Here is an 18,014-nt window from a genome sequence, read left to right on the forward strand (position 1 = left end):
TCCTGCTCTGAAGCATGGAGATAATAGAGCACCCGCCGTACTGGGTGACGATTAAGTGAGGCGGTACGTGTAAAGCAGTCAGAACAAGGTCTGGCATTTTATTAGCTCTTATCAGAGCAGAAGGTGGCTCCTTAGGACGTCCCCCCGCGTTTGCTGGGAGGAAGATGTCCTTCAGGCTCTGGCTGTGCCCGGGAGGCGCTGGGAGGAGGACTCGTCGCTGGGGAGCCTCCCTGGTGGCCCTGGTCGGCGTCCGGCCTCAGTTCTGACTGCCCCCTGCCCCAGTTGCTTCGCATGGTCCCCACCTGTGCGGTTCAACCTCAGACCTCGGGTCCTTTCCCCCAGTACAACTCTCTGGGTCTCCCTCCTCTCCTCTCATGGAGCAGACCCTCCGGCGGGAAGAGAGATGCTAATTAAGCAGTCATGAGAAGTGCAATTAGAAATGCACGTGTGCAAAGCGCTGGAAGGATCTAGCAGAGCGCGTGGCACAAAGTAGCCACTCGACAGACGCTTGCATGGGAAGTGGACGAGGAAGCCCCCCCCCCCCCCGCCCACGGCTCTGTGGCTGAGGACTTGAGCCCTGTGGTCAGCCCAGCTCGGATTCGGACTTACTCTTATATCTGATCCTGTTTCTTCATGTAAAATGAGGCCCGTGTTACCCAGCTGGCAGGGGTGCTGAGATGCTGACCTGGGAATGCACGCAAGGCTCTGGTCGGGCTAAGGGCTGTCCTGTGATTCCGGGTGGTCACAGAGGCCTCCTGGGGTGGGTGGGGGGAGGGGAGGAGAGGGGAGGCCAGCGGGGTGCAGTTCTCCAGTCGCCCACCAGGGGCTCCGTGAGCATTGGGGAAACCCCACCTTGGACAGGTGGGAGCCAGCCATCAGCAAACCAGAGTTGATAGAGGTGGGGACAGGCCCCCTGGGGCCCCCAACCAGTCTGTCCTCACAAAGTGGTGGGAACAACACCCGCCTCCCCCAGCCCAGCCAGCTCCCCGTCTGTGGTTGTGATGGGGCCATTTGTGGGACCCCTCTCCTCCAGACGCCGACCGGGCACCCGAGAAGACACTCGAGTCCACTTCCGGGCACCTCCATGCCCCCCTAGCCCCGTGATCCTTAAGGCCCAGTCTGACGTCATCGCTAATTTGTCATTAGATTTGGTTGAAATTTTCACGGACCACATTATTAAGCGAAATAAAGATGCCCCGTGGTCGAGTTATCTTTGGAAACAGGAATGGCCAGAACATGAAGTAAGGACTGTGTGAAACTTTGGGATCCAGCGCTCGTTTCCGTGATTTGACCGGAGACCCACGCGGCAGTGGGTCGTCGACGCCCCGGAAGGAGACTCCCCTCTGGACTCGCCTTGAGCGTCGGCCTGGAGAGAGGGTTGGGGAGACCGTTGCTGGATGCTGGGCGTTGAGAGGGCGGCCCTCCCTCACCGCCTACAGCAGGGAGCTGCAGGCCAGTGACACCTGGGGGTGGAAATCCCCCCCCCCCCAGCAGGTCCCTCGAGCCTGCACCTTGACCTTGGCGGAAATCAGTGCTCCTCGCCTCTGGGGTTCTCTGGCTCATTCCTGCCACTCGATCTTTTCCTTCAGAATAGGAATCTCGGCCGTTCCTTCCACCAGGGCTCCCTGTCCTTGGCTGGGACGTCTCCCAAGCTCGTCTCCTGGGATTACAAGGAAAGCTTCTGCCCCTGGAAGCAGGGAGGCGGAGGGCACGGGGTAGGGGTGGGGGACTCTAGATGGATTTCCAGCCACCCTCAAGTCCCTGAACCCGAGGACATGGCTGGGGGGCCGCTGGGGGCCCCACTGGGCTTGCAGAGGAATTGGTTTGTTGACTTTGTCCTTATTGTCATAATCATTAACTCTGAATCACTTGCCAGCATTTAAGCATTGAGACGCTTTGCCTAATAATCCCCGTTTTCGGCTTCTCTGGAGTCGTATCACCTGACGGCACACCGGGCTGGATGCTGGAGGCTCAGGCTGTGTGTTGTCGTGCTGACTCGACAACAGTCGCAAGAGCTAGGAGGGATCCGCTGGTTACACGCATCTCCACAGACCCCGCCCCTTCCCAAAGCCAAGGCCGCTGCCCCCTTCCCCCCTCCCCCGCCCACTGCAGTTTCTGAGCAGGTGGTCCCTGTACCTTGTTCGTTCACACGGCCGCCCAGCTTTGGACTTGATGGCCTCTGTCCAGAACCCTGGGGTTTTCTTTTCCTTTTTGAAAAAAATTTTTTAGAAGTTTATTTATTTTGAGAGAGAGAATGCAAGCAGGGCGGGGTCAGAGAGAGAGGGAGAGCGAGAATCCCAAGCAGGCTCCATGCTGTCAGTGCAAAGCCTGACATGGGCCTTGAACGCATGAACCGTGAGATCCTGACCTGAGCTGAGATCAGGAATTGGAAGCTTAAGCGACTGAGTCCCCCCCCTGCCCCGGGGGCGCCCCCAGGACCCCTGGGTTTTCTGCACAGCCCTTACCTTGAACATCAGACGGCTCCCCACCACAGCCCCTGCTGGCTCCGCGGTGGGGGTGGGTAGAGTCTGCGGGGCTCGGACCCTTGCCTCCCCGAGGCTCCAGCCGAGGCTCCCACGAGGGACAGGAAGCAATGGGCCCCGGGGGAGTGGATCCCGGGCTCGAAACGGGCCCAGCGGGAGGGCCGCTAAAACCGCCAGGTGCGGAGGACAAGCTCGGGCAGAAGGAGTGTGAGACGGCGCAGGAATGTCTGCGCTGCCCTCTCCTGGACAGGAGCCAGCCCCGAGCACGCACCCCGGACCATCCTTTCACACGCTCTTTGTTCGTGGAATAAAGACGGTGAAATAAAACCCACAGGGTAGGGGTAACCTGTTGCCCTGACCCTCAGCCACGGAATTAATTCCTTTCCCTGGAAGCAAGCGAGGTTATCGGCTTCCAGAAGGATCCTGTACGTGAATAACCCAACTGTGTGCGTGTTTTCTCTTCCTCTCTCTCTTCTCTCTTTCTTCCTGTGCAAGTGGTATTACACTCTCAGTGCCATCTCACACCTCGAGCTTTTCTTCCCCACCCGGCGCCCCGTCCGCAGCTGCGCGGAAGAACTTTCTCCTGGTGTCTTGGGCTCTCGATGCAGACCCCACGGATGCCTCTCTGCCCCACGGTTGTGTTTTCGCTCCTGCAAACTTGGGTGCTGGCAGACACACCGTGTACACACATGCGGATCCAGCCGTAGGGGGTGGTCTTTGATGAGCAGCCCCGGGGTCGGAGGCTCAGGCTGTGTGTGGTTTTCTTGGGTCCTGTTACCGCGCTGCCTTCCAGAGAGTTCCGACCGATTCCAGCCCCTCGGGGGCGGGCGTGGGTGCCGTTCATTCAAAAAACACGAGCCTCCCAAGGTCGCCATGCACGTTCTATCGAGCGGGCACCCGAGGGGAACATCTGTAATGCTGTGTCCCGGGCTCAGGGCCTTCCCAGCGGCCCCCAGCCTTCCAGACAAGTCACTTCCTCCCTCGTCCTGTGCCCTGCAGATAAACTGCGTGACATTCCCTCATCCGGACACGATACCAGAGCAGCAGCTGCTGAAACCAACGGAGTGGAGCTATTGTGACTACTTCTGGGTAAGTGGTGCCTCGGTTTCCCCCGCTCTGTGACTGCCCCTCCCCCCCCAGCAAAGATCAGGAGTGGACCCGCAGAAGGGGCATGAGGGGCCTCGAGCTCAAAGAAGAGGGTCCCCTTAGGTCTCAACAGGAGATTTGGCATCCGAGGCAGGAATTTAAGCCCCTCTTGGGAGTCCAGATCTTTCCATAAATCTCAGAGAATCCACAGGATTTTCCTGCGGGGCCACATGGAAGCAAAGTCTTGGGCAGAATGCACATAAACCTGAGGGTCACGCCTTTGCTGGACACCTTGGGCAAACGTTCTGCCTCTCTGGGCGGCCTCCCTGCTTCCATCAGTGATGAGGAGGTCGAGGGCAGGGATTGGTAGAGGGCTCCACCTTGAGCAGCTGTGCTTCTAGAACTTTTGCATCCCATTTACTGAGTACGGAGTTTCAGTTTTGCAAGGTAAGAAAAAGGTTCTGGAGAAGGACGCTGCTGATGGTCGCGTGGGACCATGGACTTGAAGCCACCGAGCGGCATGCTTAAAAACGGGAAGGTGGGAAATTTTATGCGAAGTGTATTTTCTCCACAATTAAATAAATACCTTTTGACAAATGCGAAGCCCACCTGCCCAGACACCCTGGGAATAGTCGGCATTTGCATCTGAAAGTCAGCAAGGACTTTGACACCGAGATGGGCCCCTTCTGGATTCGCGTGGTGGTGACGGGTGCCCAACCTGGTGACCTTGTTAAAAACCACTCAAGTGTACGCTTTGGGGAAAAAATGAAACCGTTTGCAGAGACCCTGAGGAACAGTAAGTAAACAGAATAAATAACTGTTTCACTACCATGCGGAATGGATGACTACCCTTTTTTAGATTTGCTAATAACCCAGCACTAGACAAAAGTGCTTCTGTTCTGTTAACGAGTCACTTGCACTCGAAGACACCCAGTGAGTCCTCTTGACCCAGCTGTGTTTCTTCCAGATGCTGGAGGTCCATGCAGGGGTGTCAGACATCGTGGGGAGGGCTCTGGGGGGGCATCAGAGGCCTGAGGGGCTGAGCTCAGAGGTGACTCACAGTGAGCAGGGGACGGAGCGTACGCTCCGTAGGCGCTGGGAGCTCGCTGGTTTGTATTCTGTTTGCAGTCGGAAGATGCGGGAATGCAATGGGATCTAGTTTAGAAGCGTCGCGCAGGTAGGGCTGTGAGCGGGCAAGGGCGGGGGGCAGCAGCAGGTGCGGGGGCCCAGGAGACTCGAGGACAAGTGGCTGAGCTTATAGACACTCAGCTATTGTGTGGGGGCACCTGGGGGCCCTGGGGACCCAGAGGGGAGCGAGTGGCCCTGCCCCTGGCCGGCATCCAAGAGCGCGACATTTCTGTGTTCTCATCCCCATTCAGGCTCCGCTGGGACCCTGCCCCTCACTCTAGGGTTTTTTTTCCCCAACCACCATCTTTTCCGCTTAACGGAAATCTCCCTGCTGACACGGTCATTGAAGCCCACCTCTTCCGGCTGGTTTTCCCCAGTGTGGACAGATTGCCTGGCTCACCCATCCTGTGTGTGGGAGGCAGATTGAGGTTTGGTGCTTTGGGAGATTTTTCTTTTTCTTTTTCTTGAATTGTTCTTAAGTTTATTTATTTATTTTGAGAGAATGCTTGCGCACATGCCTGTGATGGGGGGGTGGAAGAGAGGGAGGGAGGGAGAAAATCCCAAGCAGGCTCTGTGCTCCAACCCACAAACCCCGAGATCATGACCTGAGCCGAAATCAAGAGTCAGATGCTCAACTGTCTCAGCCACCCAGGCGCCCCTCTTTTGGTTTTTTCTCAAGGTGAAGTGCACGAATCTTAGACCTGGAGAAGGGGCACCTGGGGGGCTCAGTCAGTTAAGCATCCGACTTCGGCTCAGGTCATGATCTCACGGTTCGTGGGTTCGAGCCCCTGCGTCGGGCTCTGTGCTGACAGCTCAGTTCCTGGATCCTACTTCACATTCTGGGTCTCCCTCTCTTTGCCCTTTCCCCCACCTCGCTCATACTCTTTCTTCCAAAAATAAACAAACATTTAAAAAAAAAAAAAAAAAAGACACACCCGGAGAAGCTTTTAAATGGCCAGGGCCACTTTGCTTAGACATGGTATGTTTTGTGTGGTAGTGATCTCCCCGTCACAAGAGGTGTTAGCAGTGTGGCCCAGAGGGCTTCAGCTAAGGATTGGAGACCCCATATTGGGAGAGAGTTCTAGGGGAGGGGGGCGTCCATAGACTTTTCAAATGCTTGACGATGGGAAGCCGGGTTCTCTCCGGGAAGCACCCACCCTTTTCTGAAATTCCCTTCCCTTAAAGGGTTATTCCCCTAAAGAATAGCCCAGTCTTATTGCAAAGGTAGAGGGCGTAGAGGGGACGGAGCCTATAGGATTGGAAAGGCCTGGGCGCATCACCCGGTGGCTGAGCTGAGGCAGGGATCAGGTCTGTTGGACCCTGTGACAGGGTCCTTATCGATGTACCTGTCTGACTTCAGAGGATGTGTATTTAACGCCTTCCGTGAAGTCCCGCAGCAGTGGAGTCTGGATTCCTGGTGGGGAAAGGCGTAGTGGGCGACGCGGGTGTACGTGGGGTGCCGGCCAGCGCCTGGGAAGTCGCCCAGAGCCGGGAAGAGCCTGGTGGGGCCCAGGCGGGAGGCAGAAGGGATCCTGGAGGCGGTGTGGGTGAAACAAAAGAAAACATTGAACTCTGAGTATTTGCTTGCAGAAGGAATCCCATTTCGTTCACTTGGCCGTCTTCCCCGAGTCCTGACTTATTTAAAAAGTAACTAATATTAGGGGCAGCTGGGTGGCTCGGTCCCTTAAGCGTCCGTCCGACTCTTGATCTCGGCTCCGGTCGTGATCTCACAGATGTCGAGTTCGAGCCCCGTGTCGGGCTGGGCGCTGACGGTGCAGAGCCCGCTTGGGGTTCTCTCTCCCTGTCTCTCCCCTTCCCCATCTTGCTCTCTCTCTCTCTCAAGACAAATAAATAAACGGAAAAAAAAGTAACTAGTATTAGATACCACGCAACGAGCAGTGAGTCGGTGGGGAGCCTGTGCTAAGCCGTTTCCATAGGTCATTTATCGTGAGATGGGTGCCAGCATCTCCCCAGCCTCCCAGGTGAAGCAGCTCCCCAGCTGGGCTGTCCACCCTGGCAGCCTGCCCTTTGCCAGAACACTCTGGCCTCCCTTCAATCTGGTCTCTCCCGGAAGCCACTGCGATCTTTGGTGAATGTGCAGGAGAGGATTGCCCCTTCCCGGCCAGTGCGGGAGCTGACGGGAGGGCTTAGGGTCTGGCTCACCTGCCCCCCCGCCCCCTCCAAGGCCATAGACTGTCCCAGCTTAGGGTCAGGCCACCAGGACTCCCCAGAGCCCCCCGCCCCCAGTCTGGTTGGGAGCAGTAAGCCCTGGGGCATCGATGCCTGCGGTCCTGGCCGCCTGCCTTTTCTCCTCTTCCCTAGGCTGCCAGGATCAAGGGTCATGGGGGTGGGGTGGAGGTGGGGTGGCGGTGGCCGCGGGGCTCGTGGGGGCAGGGTGCATCAGATGACACGCAAGCTGGGGGCAGGGGACACACACAGCCCCCTTGGGCTGAGGTCTGCTTGCCAGGCGCACCCGGGTCCCTTCCGCGGGCCCTTCCCTGCACCCCGGACATCTCGTCACCCAACCTCTCCCATGCTTCTGTGTCCTCTCCAGGCTGATAAGAAGGACCCTCAAGGCAATGGCACCATGGCTGGGTTTGAACTGCTCCTTCAGAAGCAACTAAAGGGCAAACAGATGCAGAAGGAGATGTCAGAATTCATCCGGGAGAGGTAAGACCGGGGCCCCCTCCCAGCTCCCGAGATGGGTCACAGCGCCTCCTTGACCCCTGAGCCTGAGGTCAGGGGGAGAGCGGCTGGGATGAGCCCTCTGCCCGCCCAGCGACCAGGGGAGCGCGAGGCCGGAGGCCCCAGCTGTGGCTCTTGGGACGAATGTCACCTCCAGATGCGTGGCTTTGGCCTGTGCGGTATTTTTAAGGCTTGAACCATAAACGTTTTAGTTGTTGTTTTTAAATTGGTAGATTTCACGTGACAAGCCGGCTCTCTGGCGTGTCTGGAGAGAATGGCCAGAGCCAAGTGGCAGCCAGCCCCATGGAGGGAGCCACCTTCTGGGTTGCTGGAACCTTCCTCCCCTGCAGGGTCTGCACACAGACTGGCCTGGCTCCTTTGCTGACCTGCGTGGCCCTCATTTGACGCTCTGCCCCCATCACAAGGAAGGAGAACGTTCACTTGTTATTTCATCTCTAAACCAAAGCTGTGTCCCCAAGTTTGACCCTGTTCCTCCATCCTTGCCTTCGGGCGGGGGTGGGGGGGCGGTCAGGCTGACGGAAGAGCCCAGTGGGGCCATTAGGACAGTGCCGGGATTATAAGCGTGGTTTTGCTGAGGGACAGTTTGTGCAAACAGAAAGGAGGGCGCAGTGCACTCGGCCAGATGCACACAGGGCGGATGATAAGAAGTTCCTTCCGCACCTCCTGCCCTTTCAGTTCCTCCGAGCTTAGACCCTGTGAGCTCACACGCACAGGCACACACGCCCACACATCCGTGTGCACACACCACCCCCCACACGTGCACACGCACACGCATGTAGCTTTCCGTCTGGACTTTCCAGGGCACACTGGAGATACTGATGGTAAATGACAATATGTTTAAAAAATTTTTTTAATTATGATAATCCTTTAATAATAATTCTTGGGCGTTTTAAAGCACCTCTTTTCCTTACGAGACACGCCTTCTATTTGTTTGATCAAATCTTTGTTTTAGGACCCATTAAGCTGGCAGGGAGTAGAGAGAATGCCTAGCTCACGGCTCAGCTGCGAGGAAACGATAGTATCAAACAGGAACAGACGGGCATCTGGGGGGCTCAGTTAGTCAAGCACCGACTTCGCTCAGGTCATGATCTCACAGTTTGTGGGTTCGAGCCCCGCGTCGGGCTCTGTGCTGACAGCTCGGAGCCTGGAGCTGCTTCAGATTCTGTGTCTCCCTCTCTCTCTCTGTTCCTCCTCCACTCACGCTGTCTCCCTGGGGAGGGCTGAGCAATGGCCAGGAAGTGACGGAGGCGGTGATAGCCTCCAGCTGGTCCCCGGAGGCGGCCAGAGGTGCCCAGGAGAGCAGAGCTGGGAGAGAAGGAACATGGCTCGGGGGTCTCTCAGGCCAAAGCAGAAAATGATTCTTGCCCAGGACGATGCCACAGGGCTCGGTCAGGCCACCCATTCCCACATCGCCACCCCCTTGGGCCATCTGCCTCGGAGCCACGGAGAACAAGGGCTCCAGCCCCTCAGAGCATCTCTGGGGCTTCCCGTTGGCCGAGCGTCAGGCCCGGGGCTTCTGAGTGGTGGCTCCTGTCCCTGCGACCCGAGGATCACTCAGGCAGTGAATAGTGCCTGTGAGGACACTAACACGGAATGCTCCCCGGAGAGTTGCCTTGAAAGTGTGTCAAGGGCCCACCTGCTGGGAGCAAACACCAAGGCAACTTCCCTCTCTAGGGCGATGGAATCAGCCGCCTGCTCTGAGCACCGCTTGGTTTCCATGGAGATCCCTGTGCCCCGCAGGCTTGCTGGTTAGAAGCCCTGGGAGCTGGGAGGCCGCAGGGAGAGGTGCTGTTCCTTCTCTCGTGGGGTGTCACCGCCTTGGAGGGTCTAAACCCGGAGCGCTGGGGGCTGGACGGGAGGCGAGGCCCACCGCGCATCCCTGGGGGTATCCCAAGTTCCCTTCATTCACCTGAAGCCCTCCCGAGGGTCCAGCCCTGGGCTGGGAGTGTGTGAACCAGAGCCCAGCAGATGGCTGGGAACATCCCGTTTCACAGAAGAAGAGACAGAGGGTCAGAGTTCATTCATTCAGCAGGTATTTGGGGAACACCTGCTGTGTGTCAGACGGTCGGACAAGAGCCTCGAACTGTCCGAGCGTCTGGTCTAGCGGGTTCCTGTACACAGTTCACACGCGGCGGCAAGGCAGCGCGTCAGAGCGCAGTTTCCCGCCGGAGAGCTGACGTGTTGGGTTTTCTCCTTTTTGCAGGATAAAAATCGAGGAGGAATATGCGAAGAACTTAGCTAAGCTCTCTCAAAACTCCTTGGCTGCACAGGAGGAAGGGTGAGTGGGGAGGGGCAGGAGGCAGGAAGGTGGGGGGTGGATTCCTCTTTACGAGATCGCTGCCTCGGCCCCACCTAAATGGGGAAGGCTGCCCGCGACCCCAGGGGCGCGCATCCACGCTCGGGGCGGGGCGGCACCCGTGACCCCAGACGCACGCATCCATACTTAGGGTGGGTACTTTCACACTCTCTGGTGACCAGGGGCCTCCCACCGGATGCTGGAATATGTCAGTGCGCCCCCTGCCCCCGGATCCCGCCTCTGAGGACAGGCTGGGAAGAAGCTGGGTGGGCACGAACCTGTACCCGGCCAGTGTTGAGAGTCCTCTCTGGTGGCCCCGAGGCCCAGGCTCCCCCACCTCTCTGGTTATGACAGTCCTGACCGCCCTGGGCGCCGCTCGGGCTGGGGAAGGCTCACCTGCACCCTCCCAGCCCAGAAGCATCCCCGGTGAGGCTTCTCTGCCTGTCTCCTAAAGAAGACTTTCAGCCTGCCGACGGGAAGGTAGAACGGCGCAGCCACCGTGGAAAACCCTTAGGCAGTGCCTCGCGCTAAACAGAATGGCCCTGTGACCCGGCAGCTGCACACGTAGGTTTATACCCATAAGAACTGAAAACAGACACTCGGACGAGTATGTGTACATGTGTGTGTTCATAACAGCACCATCCACGGCAACCCAAATGGCCATCAGGGTCTGGATGGAGTAGCAAATGAGGGTATGTCCACACTGGTAACGTGGGTATGTGATGGCACGTTATTTAGCCTTAAGAAGCGATCAAGTCCTGATAGGTGCTGCCATGTGGATGAACCTGAAAAACATTACTCTGAGTGAAAGAAGCTGGACAGAAAGGTCACGTGTTGCAGGGTCCTGTTTCTATGAAATGTCCGGAACAGGGAAATCCACAGGGACAGGATGAAGGTGGCTGGTTGGGAGGAGAGCCACTCCCTAATGGGTAGGGCTTTGGGGTGTGTTTTTTTAAAAAATTTTTAAAATATTTATTTTGGAGAGACAGCATGAGTGGGGGAGGGGCAGAGAGAGAGAGGGAGACACAGAATCCGAAGCAGGCTCCAGGCTCTGAGCGGTCAGCACAGAGCCCGACGTGGGGCTCGAACTCACGAACTATGAGATCATTACCTGAGCAGAAGCAGGATGCTTAACTGACTGAGCCACCCAGGTACCCCAGGTACGGGGTTTCTTTTTGGGGTGTGCATTCATTTGCTTGGACCGCTCTCACAGAGAGCTATAGACCTGGTGACTGAAACAGTAGAAGTTTAATGTATCGTGCTGGGAAGGCTGGGAAGTCCAAGATCAAGGTGCCAGTAGCACTGGTGTCTGATGAGAGCTCTCCTCCAGAGTTCCAGATGTGGCCTTTCCCAGCAAGCAGGCTCTCTGGGGTCTCCTCCTACAAGGATCCTATTGGATCGGGCCCCGACCCCTTATAACCTCACAACCTTAATTACTTCCTTAGAAGCCCCATCTCCAAATAACAGCCACGCTGGAGGCTTAGGGCCTCAGCGTATGAGTTGGGGGGGACACGACCACTCAGTACGTAACGGGGTACAGATGTTTTGGAACAAGATAGAGCTGGTGGTTGCAGATCACGGTGACTGCACTCAATGCCCCACAAGACTGTTCTCTTTAAGACCGTTAATTTCACGTAATGTGACTTCCGCCTCGGTAATCAAGACCAGCAGGCTGGGGAGGTTAGAGGCCAAAGTTCCCCCCGAGGCCTCTCCCACCGGTGCGGTCTGTGATGGGACCCTTTCTGCAAGGGGAGCCCAAGGAAGGAGGATGCTGTGTCCTGTGTGGTTGTGGTCGGCGAGCGGCTGCGATGTTGAACACGTCCAGATCCGCCCGCATGGCTTGAAGCTCTCAGGGGATGGGCTGTGCCAACCAAATGTGGCTTTGATTATGGCCCCTGCGTGGGCTCGTGACGCGGCCAAGAGGCTGCCTCTACAGGACTGTCACTGACCCGGTGGGCACGGGGTGGCCCTGGGGGGTCCGGGGCTCCTCTGCAGACAGAAATGAGCTTCCCCCGGGGGCTCCCTCCTGCACCAGGCACTGGGCTCCAGACGGCGCTGTCGGGGGGAGCGGGGAGTCGCCTCTCCGACCCGGCAGGGAGGCGTCCCTGGACATCCCGGTGCCCTGCAACCACAGTGCCGCTCCGGAACTTTCCGGCTGCCGCCTCCTCGGCCTGGGCTGCTGCCAAGGACACTGCATCCTGCTAACGCGCTCAGCATATGCTCCCAGCTACACGAGCCAGGCCCTGGCCACCGCCCCACACGCACACGCGCTGAATAGACACGGGCAGCCTGTCACACGCATGCACTCGCTCGCGTGCACAGACGCCGCACACCTGCACCAGGGGCATGAACGTGTGCCCCGTCGCCACGCACACACGCGCGCACTCCTTCCAGCAGGCTCCGTGGGGTGTGGCGGGGTGGTGAACACATGGGCCCCTCGTAGAAATTTGGGGCAGGCTGGAGCCTAGAAATTTGGGGCAGGCTAGGAACGTGCTGGTGTGGCCAGGGCGGGGGACGTCGGGGTGGCTTTGAGGCTCGAGCACTGTGGCCGCGTCAGAATCAATAGGGTGTGTGCACATTGGATAAATACACAAGATCGGGTTATTTATTCTGCCTGTAGTTGGGTTTTTTGTTTGTTTGTTTTTGTGCTTTTTTGTTTTTTAGGGGGTTTTTTCCCTCGCCTGTGTGGAAAGGAAATGGGATTTGTGTATTTTCTGGTTGGTAATTGAGCCAGGAACATGCGTTCCGATTTGGCATGCCTCGGACGGAACTGCCTCTCCGGTCTGATTTCCTTCATTAACCTCTCGTCAGATGGAAGAATCGGTCTTCAAGTGACAGCGTTTTTAAATTGCTTTTTTCTCCATTGTGAGGTGGCTCGGGGGGGGAGGGGCGGGGGGCTTGGAGGACTTGGGGGGTTTGGTCCCCGCAGCTTTAAAGATTTTTTTTATATATTTTTATTTCTAGGAGAGAGAGAGAGAGAGACAGTGTGAGCAGGGGAGGGTCAGAGAGAGAGAGAGAGACACAGACTCTGAAACAGGCTCCAGGCTCTGAGCTGGCAGTCAGCACAGAGCCCGACGCGGGGCTAGAACCCACGAACCGCGAGATCACGACCTAAGCGAAAGTCAGACGCTTAACCGACTAAGCCACCCAGGCGCCCCGGTCCCCGCAGCTTTGAGTGCCCTGCCTGAAGGTGGGGCCGAGGACCTTGTCCTTCCCTACGGCCGATCCCAGATGACCTTCTCAGGCCACTAAAGCCGTCCCCGGGCCAGTTGCTGACCTCGCGCTCTGCGGACGGTAGACTTAGAGACTCAGCACCGCCGAGGGCCTTTGTGGCTTCCAGGCTCTTGTGTGTCAGGCTGTGAACAGCTTGGTGCAGGGACAGTCCCGCTCTGTCCCCGCCTTTGAGTTCCTGGCCCTCCTATTATATGCAATCCGGCTTTCACCTAGACATGTGCTGCATCTTGAGATAATCTGCACGTACAGGTCAGGGTCAGGGTCGAGATGTCTTCTTTGCCCTGTAGACCCCACCATTCATTGAAAAGACCATCCGCTCCCCACTGAGATGCTGTGTCTGTTTCCAGACCTGGCGTTCTGTCCACATATGTGCCAGCAGCTTGGATCATGCATCTCTCACTCCTCCTCTTCCCTGGAGCGGGGGGCGGGGGTTCGCTCCCCAGCCAGGACCACCCGAGGGGAGTCCTGGATAAGATCCCTCAGTCATTTCCTGAAAGCCCGGTCGGCCTGAGCCGGCACCACAGTCTGACAGGCCTGGACTGTGACCAGAGGGACTGGATATCAGCGGCTGGTGGCCCCCGCTTCAGCCGCGTGGTGTGACGCTCAGCTCACTTCTTTGGAGGAAAGTGGCTTTTGGATACAGTCGAGTCACCGGAATGGTCTGGGGGAGGAGGTATCGAACAGAGACTCCGGGGCGTCCCTTGAAGGCCAGCGAGACTCAGGGGCGCCGCAGAGTGGAGAATGGGGGCTGGGGGCCACACGTGGGAGCCCGGGGGACAGGGTGAGATGCTTCTGCTGGAAACATCTCCTTGGGGTGGAAAGGGGTTCACTGACGGGACTCTACGGCTCTCCGGGAAGTTGTGGGCGGCACCAGTGATCACAGCCCAGAATCAGGACCGGCGGGAGCCACACCTCTTGAGGGCGGGGATGGAGAGCCTTCCCTGCTGCGTGGGAATCTGTGGGGTGTCCCTCGGCACAGGGGTCCGTCCTTGCCCGCCTTGGGAGTCAGGCCGCAGGAGGCCCGCCCGCAGGCAGGGCTGCATGGCACCTTCTGTTTGAGAACCGCTTCTCCCTGAGAAAGTGGCTGTTCTCTGCCCTTGACCTTCCGGCAGGTCATCAGCAGACCAGAGATGGGCTCTGGGGATGCACGGGGGACAGTGGCTGGCAGGTGTCAGGGCCCACCTGCGGCTGTACCCCACCTTCCTCTCTCATCTCCCCCGCCCCCGATTCTCTGAGATTCCGGATGTTTCCCCAGCCGCTGTCTGCCCCCCTCCACTCCTGACATCCTCAGCTGGGGTTGGGGTGGCCCACCGGGCCCCCAGGCTGAAGCGCGCTACTCACGGGCGTTTTCTGCCCCATCCACGTGCCGTCTCTGGTCCGAGGGCAGCGTGGCGGTCTGGGGTCAGGGTCTCACCTTCCTCTTTGGGTTGCAGCTCGCTGGGAGAGGCGTGGGCCCAGGTGAAGAAGAGCCTCGCAGACGAGGCGGAAGTCCATCTCAAGTTCTCCGCCAAGGTAAGCCGCCCGCCCCCGCAGCCCCTCTGGGCCCCTCCCTGCCGCTGAGGGCTCACCGTGGCCTCTCCAGCGCGTCGTCGGCCCCTTTCCGCGGCGTAGATTTCCAGCGTGGGGAACAGAGTCCCCAGCGTCCCATCATCAGCTGCTGTGTCTGCTGTCCCCGTGCAATAGCATCCGTAGCCATGAGTGTCCATCAGGAGCACAGAGGAGAGGAACAGGTTCATAAATGCTTACGTATTTATTACCTTTGTTTTCATTTATTTTTTTGGGTTTTTTTATTCTTGCAAGTCTTATTTTTTATTTTATATTTTCCTTTTTTAATTTATTTTTTAATTCACATCCAAGTTTATTTAAAAAAATTTTTTTTTGAGAGCAATAGAGTGTGAGAGGGGGAGGGGCATAGAGAGAGGGAGACACAGAATCCGAAGCAGGCTCCGGGCTCGGAGCTGTCAGCCCTGAGCCTGAGGCAGGGCTCGAACTCACAGACCGTGAGATCACGACCTGAGCAGACGTCGGACGCTTAACTGGCTGAGCCACCCAGGCGCCCCACTACCTTTGTTTTTAATATGATTTCTTAAGTGTAGATCATATTTAATTTTTAACACCAGCCAGTTTTAACACCCGGCTCACAAAATTCCTACAGATTCTGCGAACTGCCCCAGCACACCTCTGTGAGATGAGTGTGGAACCTCTCTGCTCCTCAGGCAACCCCCCACTCTCACTTTGCTGGGCTGTCAAAGTAATGTGCACATGTTCTTGCTGTCGGGAGAGGCTGGACTGTGCCACGGGGGGAATCTTTTGGTTTTTTGATTGTTGCATAATGTCACACTAGGTAGCTGACCCTTCTTTCGTTTGGTCCCAAAGCTGTGGCACCATGACCTTGAGAGCAGCGTGATTTCTGCCCTCAGTACTCAGGACGGTGATGGGTACACAGTAGATACTTAATATTTTCTGAAAGTAGTGAATGAACAGGGACAACTGACTTGCTTTTTCCAACACCGGTCTTTTAATCCCTACTTTCTCTCCAGATTTGTCAGTATTTACAAATGACCCTGTCCCCCGCCCCCCCCCATGCCATCCTCACCCCGCACCCCCAGCTCATATCTCCAGTTCCTTCTCAGGTTCTCACATACTCTTCATAGGAAAAATAGACCAAGTGTCTAAAATGAAATAATTCATACTAAAGTGTGCGTGACTGACAGGGCTACCCACTAGCATGGTTGTATTTTTTTTTTAAAAATGTTTATCTTTGAGACAGGGAGAGAGAGAAAGAGAATCCCAAGCAGGCTCCGCACTGATAGTGTGGAGCCCAACATGGGGCTTGAACCCACAAACCGTGAGATCATGACCTGAGCCAAAACCAAGAGTTGGACTCTTAACCAGCTGAGCCACCCAGAGTGAGTGGTTGCCTTTTAAGGGAAGAGAGACTGTCCAGAGTGGCACTGTTCCCAGTGGCCTCTGCCTCCTGGGGTCCACACTCTTCACAGTCACCAGAAAGACCCAGCAGCCCAGTGGGGACTCACACAAAGCACTTAAGCTCTGCGCCCCCATTTTTACCCAAAGGCGGCGGCTCCTCTCTGACTTCCGTCCTTGGCACTTCTGATTCCATCGGTTCTCCAGCGCTCTCCGCTTAGGAACGGGGGTCCCCATGGGTTGTGCGCTGTTGCAGGACAGGAATCGGCTTCATACACGCCTCGCCACCCCACCCCTGACGGTCCCCCACACACAGGGCAGAATTAATGGCTCAAAGGGCGAGGACCCACGCGGGGGCTTTATAAAGACCCCGGGGGCGGGAGGAAGAAACTGTTATTGGCTCCCCACTTTGGAAGGATGTTAGCGCCCCGAGATTGGATTGACCCCAGCCGTGAGTGAGATTTTCTGGGCTCCCAGTGAGTAGCTTCGAGCACTTTGCAGGAAATTGGCCAGTCGAGCGCGGGGGCGGGGGGAGGGGCGGGAGGGCTCCACCAAGTATCTTTTTTTCTGCCTCACATACAAAGCAGTGAGTTCTGTTTAAGCTGCTGACCCTGAGGAGCGTTCCCTTCAGGCCTCCCTTCTGTCCCGGCCCCGGGGAGGCAGAAGCTTCTATTGAGGGCAGAGATGGGTGAGAGGTTGCCAGCAAGCGGTGCGGCCGAGTCTACAGGCTCTGAACAGTCACCTGCTGGGTCCCCAGGAGCCCTGGTGCCATCTTCTCCCCGTCAGCCCGACCCCCCGAGTCTTGACTCTTCATAGAGTGCTCAGCAGGTACAAAATGCTCTCCGAGGCACCGTTTTCCTCTGCCAATTTCTTTTCACTACTACTATTCTGTCACTAACGCCGCCACCCCTCCAGCCACCAAACGTGGGGTTTCCCCACGCCCACCACCGCTCTGACGCCAGTGCCACAATTCAGCTCCATTCCGACACCGTACGTAACGCTGGCGTCACATGCCACGGGGGGACGGCTCCGTCCCCCAAGACTGTCCCGATTCAGACGTCAGTTACAAGTAGTAGGCATGGAGGTTACCCGCACTTGGGTCTGAGCCGCAGGTGCAAGGCGGGGGGTCCCACCCCACCCTCCGCAGGTCTGATTGTTCGCTGGGAATTCCACGTCGGCTCACGCAACTCAGGGAACGTGTACTTCGCTTTCTTGGTTTGTTACACAGTAAAGGATGTTGTAAGGGATACAGGTGAACAGCCCGATGAAGAGGTGCATAGGGCGAGGTCTGGAAGAGCCCTGAACCCGGGAGCTTCTGTCCCCATGGAGATGGGGTTCATCACCTCCCTGCCCGGCTCTCGGACGTGTTCACCAACCCCAAAGCTCTCCAAACCCTATAGTTTACGAGTTGTTAGGGAAGTTTCATCCCTCAGGCATGATCACTCATTAACTGTCTGCAGGTCGCCTTCCCTCTCCAGGAGATGGTTAGGATGTTTTAAGTCGGGTGTTGATCAAGGAGGACTGACCTTCTCTGTGCAGCCGATGGGGGGGGAGGGGTTGTGAAGAATTTCCATGAAACGCAGATTTCCCCTGGGAGCCACTGCCTCCGGCTGGTCAATGTTGGTGGCCTTAGGTAATCGTAGTAGCGGTGGCATGGTTATATGGTGATTCCCTGAAAACCAAGAGGTTCCAAAGATTTTTCCATCTGCCATGGGTCAAATGGCTTCAGATGCTTGAAACCCATTGTAACGTCTGCTCCAGAGCATTCATTGAAATTCCACCCTGAATGTTCGGTGTCGGCGGAGGGGGGGGGGGTGAGAGCTCTTTAAAAAATGCAATTTTGTTACGGCAATGTCTCAGGCTTTGCTAGTCTAGTGGTGCAAGCCACAGTTAGTGGCAACGGGCCGCTAAAGAACGCAGATGACTGTATACAAAAGGAAGTTAAACCTGGCTTCAGTGGAAGAAGGTTGAAGAGAAAACTTCCTTCTGATAGAAGGAAATCTAATCATGCAATAGAGGCCACGCGTTTTCAGACAGAAGCCTTTAGGGGGCCGTGGGAGCCAAGAGACATGAGCTTTATGTCCGGCGATCACTCACAAGCGTTGTGACCTTGGGCAAGTCTTCGCGTCTCTGGGCTTCCTTTTTTTTTTTTTTTT

At 56.9% G+C, this 18,014-nt stretch overlaps 1 protein-coding gene across 2 annotated transcripts in view; it reads left to right on the forward strand.

Moving 5' to 3' along the window:
* Nucleotides 1–18,014, forward strand: part of GAS7 (growth arrest specific 7) — a 214,714-nt gene that overhangs the window by 169,816 nt on the left and 26,884 nt on the right. For both annotated transcript variants that reach the window (XM_039231485.1, XM_039231486.1), the window contains exons 6-9: nucleotides 3,483–3,572; nucleotides 7,252–7,367; nucleotides 9,607–9,681; nucleotides 14,367–14,445. In XM_039231485.1, the coding sequence (XP_039087416.1) occupies nucleotides 3,483–3,572; nucleotides 7,252–7,367; nucleotides 9,607–9,681; nucleotides 14,367–14,445 (360 nt within the window). The remainder of the gene's footprint in view (nucleotides 1–3,482; nucleotides 3,573–7,251; nucleotides 7,368–9,606; nucleotides 9,682–14,366; nucleotides 14,446–18,014) is intronic.

This window comes from Hyaena hyaena, unplaced genomic scaffold, assembly GCF_003009895.1.
Source record: "Hyaena hyaena isolate Hyena2069 unplaced genomic scaffold, ASM300989v1 scaffold_58, whole genome shotgun sequence".
Lineage (NCBI taxonomy): Eukaryota > Metazoa > Chordata > Mammalia > Carnivora > Hyaenidae > Hyaena > Hyaena hyaena.